This window comes from Tenrec ecaudatus, chromosome 5 (assembly GCF_050624435.1).
Source record: "Tenrec ecaudatus isolate mTenEca1 chromosome 5, mTenEca1.hap1, whole genome shotgun sequence".
Taxonomy (NCBI): Eukaryota; Metazoa; Chordata; class Mammalia; order Afrosoricida; family Tenrecidae; genus Tenrec; species Tenrec ecaudatus.
In genome coordinates this window covers 68958984-68967880 of record NC_134534.1, presented here as the reverse complement: position 1 = coordinate 68967880, position 8897 = coordinate 68958984, and the positions used below count along the sequence as shown (strand labels likewise).

The following is an 8897-nucleotide window of genomic DNA, read 5'->3' as shown; positions in this document are numbered from 1 at the left end:
GAAATGACGGTGAGTCAAAAGGCATTATTACAAAATCATAGAAACCTTTATGAAACAAAACTATCAACATGTGAAGCTATTCTTTCTTAACATACCCTCCACGTAGGTCTATACAATTCTTAGGCGTGTCTGCTGGCACATTGGGTAAATACTGGGCTGCTAACTGCTGCAGGGTGGGCAGTTCAAACCCACCAGCTGCTCTGAGGGAGAAAGATAAGGTTGGCTGCTCCCCTCGAGTGTCCCAGCTATAGATACCAAAGTCAAGGCTACTGGAAGTCAGCATCTATTCAATGGCAGTCGGTAATCTCCTCCCAAGGGCTTCTGTGCTCTTCAATTGCCACCACATCGAAACGGCAGTTTGGGCTTCCTTGAGGGACTCAAATTATTTTCATTTTAAACATCTTTTGACTTTGAGGAACAAAAAGAAATGTAAACGGAAAGGATCAGAGCTGTGGGGTGTGTGGGGTACAGTTTCCCAGAGGAATTCTCCTAGGACAGCCCTGCTAGCCTGAAAGCACGAGCAGTCATTGTCGTGATGGGGGCGAGAAAAAATTCCTTGGTACGATTCTCCTGGTATTTTCCTGCCCAATGGAGTTTTCATTTTTAAAAAACAAAGAAACGTGCTTCTGTATCAAGATCTTCTGTCACTGTCCTCTGTCTTTGAGGGAAATCTCTCAAGATGACCCATTCGGAACACAGAACCACAGACACCAGCAGCTTCTGAGCTGACTTCGCTGTCTCGGATTTCACTGGCCTCGCAGATTCCCCGCAGAAGCCACTGTTTTGAGCGGACCTCTTATTGGAAGCACCCTGGTGAGTCTACGACAAGGGTACTGCCGAGGGAACGTGTCTGCAGCCATCCAATGATCACAGTGCTTCAACGTGGTTTGTTTGGGATGAACTTATTCATCGTGCATGAACTGGAACCATATTGCAATGCTTTTGACTTACCCTCATATTACACAGAACTAGTTTAGTTCACTAAATCGCTTCCTGTTGACTCAAAGGAGGATGGAAACATTTGATATGATTTCATATTGCCCTAATACCCATTTCTCTTAAAAAGTCTTTATAAAGAGCTGTATTTAATAGACAACTGACCGTTTTCACATCATAGCTAATGTTCCTATCGCCACTATGACCGACCTTATATGTCTGGACTAATCATCTTTTAAGTTATGTGTTTGTTTTGCTAATGTCCTGACATGCTTGCCTTCCAAAAGTCATTAGCCATGTGCAAGAACACATGATCCTTCTGGGACTGAATTGATCCCGTGTGGAAGTGGCACCGGCTGGGCATAGGTTTCTAGGACTTGATGATGGTTGGTCTTCCTGGCTCCCACACCTCTCATCTGAGAGCTGACCTCATTTATGGCCGAAACCATTCAGAAGACAACACCAAAAGCAAGAGGGAAAATAAAACAGGGGAAAAAATACTGGAAAAAAATCTGCATTGCTGGGGAAACTCCAGCAGCAGGCATAGAATGATTTAGCAAATACAAATCGCCTGAATGTGTGTTGCATGATATGCACTAATCAAAGTAAATCTAAGAAAAAAGTTAAATGATATCCGCAATCACTGGTTTAAGAGATTTTAAGGAGAAAAAAAATCTTACTTTAATCTACGTAACAAGATTCTATGAATAAACCATGTTAGACAAAAGGTCTGACTCACCTTAAATGCTCCCCCCTTGAACCTCCCTTAATTGTTATCAGAATGTATAATTATATGCGTCAACCTTGAAAAAGATAAAAATTCCAAACCACTCACCCTACATTTATGCCTGAGGGCTTTTGACAAAGTATTCCTAGAAAATCACTCAGCTCATCCAGATTAACCCATTTATAAATGTGTCTGGTAATCACCAAGCATGAAGGATTTTATTCACTTAATGAATATTGATCTAATGCATAGCTGTACATCGTTCAAAATAGAAGATACCATTTATTCTTATTTAGTGGCTCTTGTTTTGCTTCTCACTACAGGTTTTCCATAGAAATGCCAGTGTTACTTCCAGAATGAGAGAGAGCTGCCAATTAATTCAAACATTCTAATGATGATAGTGGAAAGACGAAGAATTCCTTGTACCTTCCTCGGACCCCACTCCTTAAAGCTCTTTTTTTTAATTTTTTTTTTAAGATTCTCACACAGTGACTTTTAGATGATCTATTTTATTAGAGTAGACTGATCACACATGGTCCAACAAAACTCAAAGAGCAAACTAAATATAATCAGATGTTAAAGACTGGTCTTCAAACATCATAGCCAATGATGCCTCGTTTGCCTATGATCTCGCCAATATAAAACCACATCCACACTTCAGTGGCCACCAAACCATTCAGCAGAGCTTCCTTAACTGTGAGCTGCTTGAAGCGCCCAGTCCTAGCACTCTCGACTACTTTCTTCAGGCTCTGAATCACTGCAGGGACCTCCGCAGGGGTCGGAGGAACGAGCTCCACCCGGGCATAGTGCCAAGATGTGGCCAGTCGAGGCTTTGAGTAAGTCACAGCAGCGTTCACCAGCCCCGGGGCCTTCTCCACCAAGTTACGGATAAACTGGGCCATGGTTCGAGGAGAGAAAGCCCGTGGCCCGAAACGGCCGGTTGAATCCCTTAAAGCTCTTAACATTAAAAAATAAACGTGGAGAGTGTCACCTGCGTGAACAATTAACAGTGGTCAAAAACATGTGGCTCTATGTAAGCCAATTAAAAGAGAAACAGAAAAATTAAAATTCTTAAAAAGTTGAAAACATTGAATTGCAAAGATGATAATGACTGGAAAAGCCATAAAAGATATGAGAACATCATAGGCTTTGAACTACTCCAAGGATCATTGCTGTGCTTTATCCAATTTACATTCCCAATGTTTATTAAGCTGCTAGCACGTGGCAGGAAGCTGAATAAATAAACAAATGAGTGGGTATTTTTTGTGGTTGTCGTTGCAAGGGTTGTTTTTGTTAGGTGGCATCGACTCAGCTCTGATGCAGGTACCCTGGATACCACAAAATGCAATGCCATCCACTCCTGGACCCTCCTCACAATTGTTATGTCGGAGCCCATTGTTGCAGACACTATGACGATCCATCTCCTTGACTGGGGGTCCTCTTTGCCACTGACCCTTTATGTTACTACGCATGATTTCTTTTTCCAGGTCCTAATGTCTCCTGACAACCTGTCCAAAGTAGGTGAGATGAAGATTCCCCATCTTCACTTGTAAGAAATATTCATGCTGTATTTCTTCCAAGACATATTTGTTTGTTCTTTCGGAAGTCCGTAGTACTTTGAATATTCTTCACCAACACCATCATTCAAAGGCATCAATTCTTCTCCAGTCTTCCTTATGCACTATCCAACTTGGACATGCACATCAGGCGATGGGAAATGCCCTGGCTTGTGTCAGGTACACCTTGGTTCTCAAAGTGACCAAAGACTCTCTACTATCCAGTCTCCATTTCTTCCATAGGAATAGTTTTCAGCTGGATCAGGAAATACTCAGAATCAAGACTGTATTTCCCAGGCTCCCTTGCAGTTAGATGTGACCTTGTAATGAAGATAAAAATAGAAATGTCATGCTCAGTTTTCTTCTCTACTTCCTTCTACCTGGTGGCAGGTATGCAAACACACAGGCTGGAGCCAAAGCAATAATCCTATCTACTTCGAGGTGACTCGGGGAAGGAAAGCAACCTGTGGTCAAACCACAAGGTGGAAGGAGCCTGACTCTCTGATCCATGGACTTTCATAATGCTGCAGGATTGGTAAGCTTTCAAAATCTTGAACATGAAATAAACTTATATCCAGATGTGATCATTTGCACTTTTAACTGCTCAGCAATCTTAACACCATACTTAGCTAGCTATATGTTGAGCCAATAATCAGAGAGACTGGGCTAGATGAAGAAGTTCGCATCAAAGGGATTAAAGGAACACTCACAACCTGCAGATTAAACAACCTTACTTGCTGAATCCCAAGAGGACTTGAAGTAATTACTGAGGAAAATCAAGAACTGAACTCTTTTAAAAACCTTTAAAAAAATTTTTTTAATTTAAAGGACAACCAGAATGACCACTGTTAAGATTTTATAATAGAAGCTCGCCCCGTGGTCCCGTGGATCTGTGTCTTGCTTCAACAGTGTTTGAACGGAACAGATCCGGGGACTCCCTGCAGCCAATCCTCCGCCCGCAACAGGTTTCTTTCCGGAAGTAACTTGGGGACCATCTTCTCGGCCAGCCCCTCCTCTTGGGACCAGCGGACACTTTTATTTGGCGTGTGGTGACCTCCAAACCGGCGCATCATGAGCTCTCAGATCCGTCAGAATTATTCCGCCGACGCCGAGGCCAGCGTCAACCATCTGGTCAACCTGCACCTGAAGGCCTCTGACACCTGCCTCTCTCTGGGCTGCTTTTTCGACCGCGACGATGTGGCCTTGGAAGGCGCGGGGCACTTCTTCCGCGAGCTGGCGAAGGAGAAGTGCGAGGGGGCCCAGCGTCTCTTGAAGCTGCAGAACCAGCGCGGCGGCCGCGCCCTCTTCCAGAATGTGAAGAAGCCGTCTCAAGATGAGCGGGGTCGAACCCTGGACGCCATGAAAGCTGCCCTAGCCCTGGAGAAAAAACTCAACCAGGCTCTTCTGGACCTGCACGCCGTGGGGTCCACTCACACCGACCCTCATCTCTGTGACTTTCTGGAGAACCACTTCCTGGACAAGGAGGTGAAACTCCTCAAGAAGATGGGCGACCACCTGACCAACCTCCGCAGGGTGGCCAGCCCCCAGGCCGGCCTGGGCGAGGATCTCTTCGAGAGGCTCTCTCTCAAAGAAGACTAGGAACCTGCGAGGCCGAGCCACCTGCCAAGGGCCCTCTGCCTCCCCACTGTGGCCCTTAGCCCCTCTGCCTGAACCCGTCCACAGCGCCACCGCCCTGGAACCCCTACCCCCCCAGCTGGGGACCACATGGAAACAATAAAGCTTCCTTTTGCAGCAAAAAAAAAAAAAAAAAGAAAAGATTTTATAATATACCTGTTAGTAATTTGGAGAAGTGATTTTGACCAAAGCAACCTTTCATATAAGTGCTGTGGCCCGTTATTTTTCACAAGTCCAAATATCTTGAACATCCTCCTATGCTAATAAATATTCTCCCATAGCATTATTTTAATTGTATCACACCATTAAAGCATAAATGTGTTTTAACGTCATGATTCACAACCCCATCTGCATAGAATAATTATCTGCCCAAGACTCACCCCAAATCAATTAAACCTAAATCTGGGGGTGGGACTCAAAATCAGTGTTTTCTGAAGCTCCCCCCAAATAAGTCTAATGTGAAATCAGAATCGAAAGCCACAAGTTAAATTCACTCACAATGCACACACACAGACAAGAGATTGCAGGACTAGATGTACAAAGAAGGAAATTCTGGATTCAGTAGAATGTGCCGACAAGAAGTTCATAATGGCTTGCCACTGTGCCTTCCTCTAGACCAGCTCCCTGGATCACTGGAACAAGTACCCGTGGATGCCATTAAGCATCTACATCAGAAACAGAGACATTTCAGCATAAGTGTAACAAAAAGAAACAAGAAGTTCAAGTTTACTAGCCCAAGCAGAACTTAAGTCAAAAGGCTCAATCTATGGCATATCCATACAACGGAACATGGAAAGCACCATAGACTGCCAGAAGAACTAGCAAATCTGTCTCGTAAGAAGTACAGCCAGAAGGACTCTTAAAAGCAAAGACAGCAAGACTTCATTTCACATACTTTGGACATGTTAGCAGGAGGGACCAGGCCCTAAAAAAGGACATGCTTGGTAAAGTCAAAGATCAAAGAAAAAGAAGACCCATGACAAAATGAACTGACACACTGACTACACAATGGGCCCAAACAACAATTGCGAGGCTGGTGCAGGCTGGGCAGTGCAGGGTTCAGTTATACACAGGGTCGCTATGAATAGGAAGCTGCCTAACGGCACCTAACAACAACATACAGAGAAATGAAGTTCTGCTACAAAACTACAACATGGATGGACCTTGAAAATGGTATGCTGCGTGAAATCAGTCAGTCATATAAAAACTAATATTGTACGATCTCACTTCTATGAGCTATCTATACCAGGCAAGTGTACAGAGACCAAATGTGTTAGTGGTAACTGGAGCTGTGGGGAAAAGGACTCAATGCTTAGAGAACACTGAGCCTCTGTTGAAATAATGGCAAGAGGTAAGGGTGATGAGTCATCGACACAAAGGATGTCAAGTTATGGTCACTAACCTGTACGTACATATGAAGTATGTTGAAATGGAAAATGCTTTGGTACATGTTTACCACAATTTACAAGATTTAGGGCTCATTTTATATTAATAAAATGTGTCATCTGCCTAGAACATATAATCATCTCATGCATTAGCAAGCCCAACTACATAGCATTCAAAGATGAAAAGAAAAGCTCTTAGAAATACAAGGAAAAAGAAATACAAGGAAAGTTCTGTAAATGATGATGGCAACATATGTACAAATGAGCTTGACACAATGGATGGATGGATGGATGGATGGATGGATGGATGGATGGATGGATGGATGGTGATAAGAGCTGTAAGAGCCCCAGTAAAATGATTTTTTTTAAAGAAGAAGAAATACAAGGGAAAATTCAACACCCAGCATCATCTGAGCAGTCAAAGTTCCTTGCACTGTGTCCCTTTCTTCCATGCTAAGCTTGTGACTTTGCGTATCATCAAATACCAATATCTAAAAGAAGGAAAAGCCTGCCTACCACATTCAGAATGCTGGATCCCCAATTTGTGCAAAACCTAGAAGCTAGCACTTTTAGAGGACTGCCTTAATGGGGTATAGTTTTATCATTAATTATATCAGGTAAAAAACATGCCTAACTGGGCCAGGTGTGTTGGACAGGATGGAGATACCCAATTTAGCTATGGAAACACTGACTTAGCAAACCCAAATAAAAAAGAAGGAAGGGGAGAAAGAGGGAAACAAAGGCAGGAAGAGAGGAAGAGGGGAAGGAAAAGAAAGACAGACCTTTACTAAATAGCCAGATAATGTGTGAAGTTCTTTCACAAATATTTATTCAAAATGTACACATCGCTTAACTTAGAAATCGCCTCTCTGACATTAATCTCAATAAACCCAGGAAGATCTCCTTAAACCCTAAAGCTTCAAGCTCAAATTAATTTATACTTTAAACCCAGGTCTCTGTTAAACAAATCATGTTAATGCTCAAGAGGGTTAAGAGCTAAAGGTTTGTAGCAATACCAGGAGAGTAAGGGGAAGGTGCGGTAAAAAGGGGAAACTGATCACAAGGATCCACCTATAATCCCCTCTCGGGGGGATGGACAACAGAAAGTGGGTGAAGGGATACATCAGACAGTGTAAGACATGACAAAATAATAATAATTTATAGATTATCAAGGGTTCATGAGGGAGTGGGGGCAGGGAGGGAGGGGGGGAATGAGGAGCTGATACCAAGGGCTCAAGTAGAAAGCACATGTTTTAAGAATGATGAGGGCAACAAATGTACAAATGTGCTTGACACGATGGGTGGATGGATGGATGGATGGATGAATGGATGGATGGATGGATGGATGGATGGATGGATGGATGGATGGATGGATGGATGGATTGTGGTGAGTTGTATGAGCCCTCAATAAAATGATTTTTAAAAGAAAAATAAGTTCCTCTTCCTGACTCAATTCAAAAATCGATATTCGAGTATCTAGACTTTAAAGTCACTTCCAACAGCAAATGTTCCTTCTCCATCTTTCCCTTTCCAAAGTTGAGGGCTTGTCAGAAGAACAAATCGCAACACCCATAAGCGTCTCCTGTCTGGCTGCTGTGGTTCCTTGTTTTTGACTCATCTGCCAACACAAGGCAGCGCTGCCCACAACAGTCCAACAACATCCCCATGATGGACTGCAGATCAAGCCATGTTTCACAGTGATTTTCATTGCCTGATTTCAAGACCACTGGGCCTTTCTTCCTATTCCGTATTAATCTGAACGTTCTGCTGAAACCTGTTCCACATCATGAAAGGACAAGAAGGTCCATTGACTGGGAATTGAGGCCAGGTTCTTGCATGGAAGACCAGGTCTCCACCTTTGAACCATGAGGGCCTCATGCTGTGTGGAGGACGGGCAGCAACTGTTGGTAATCTCAATTGTCCACGTTATTTATTTATACACTCAGAACTTGTACCTAGTAAGAACTACTAAGAGAACAGAAATTGTCTCCTTTTCAAAAAGGAGAATTTGGAAGAGAGATGAGCTTTACTCTGTGTCAGTTGATCCAGAGATAAGGAAGAGGACATGGAGGTGGCAAGAGGTCATCTAGCAATTAGAATTCTTTAATAAACGGATGGGCTGCCTGGTGAGCTGATGTCTAACCTTCCTGGGAAGCATTCATGCAAAAGGTAACAACCATCTGTCAGGACGCTGTCATGGGGATTTCTGCCTAAATTGGAAGGATAAACTGTTATTGTTGTTGTTGTTAAGTATGATTTAACTCATAAGTAACCATTTAACTCATAAGCATAACAGGACAAAATATCCCCAGTCCTGCACCATTCTCACCAGAGTACCTATGTTTGATCCTATTGTTGCATCTACAGCGTCAATCCATCTTAAGGGTCTCCCTCTCGTTCGCTGACCCTCTACTTTACCTAGCATGGTTTCTCTCTCCAAGGATGGGTCCCTCCTAATAGCCTGTCCAAATTCTCACCATGCTCACTTCTAATGAGCAACTTGGGTGTGAAGTTTGTCTTATGGTGGTGGTTGAGCTCTTGTTATGATGCTGGAAGCTAAGCTACCAGTAGTTCAAATCCCCCAGGATCCCCGATGGTGCATAAGTTTCAGCAGAGCTTTCAGAATAAGACTCAAAAGAAAGGCCTGACTGGGGCGGG

The 8897-nt window shown here is 43.3% G+C and overlaps 1 protein-coding gene and 1 pseudogene across 1 annotated transcript; one reads left to right on the top strand and one right to left on the bottom strand.

Moving 5' to 3' along the window:
* Positions 1-2238: 2238 nt before the first annotated feature.
* Positions 2239-2603, bottom strand: LOC142448777 (ATP synthase F(0) complex subunit g, mitochondrial pseudogene; annotated as a pseudogene).
* Positions 2604-4290: 1687 nt separating this feature from the next.
* On the top strand, positions 4291-4818 carry LOC142448776 (ferritin light chain-like). Its single transcript, XM_075550655.1, has one exon. The coding sequence runs from the start codon at positions 4291-4293 to the stop codon at positions 4816-4818; it is 528 nt and encodes a 175-aa protein (XP_075406770.1).
* Positions 4819-8897: the final 4079 nt, after the last annotated feature.

Excerpts from the sequence above, each read along its gene's own strand:
- LOC142448776 (XM_075550655.1), top strand. The coding sequence starts at position 4,291 with ATGAGCTCTCAGATCCGTCAGAATTATTCCGCCGACGCCGAGGCCAGC.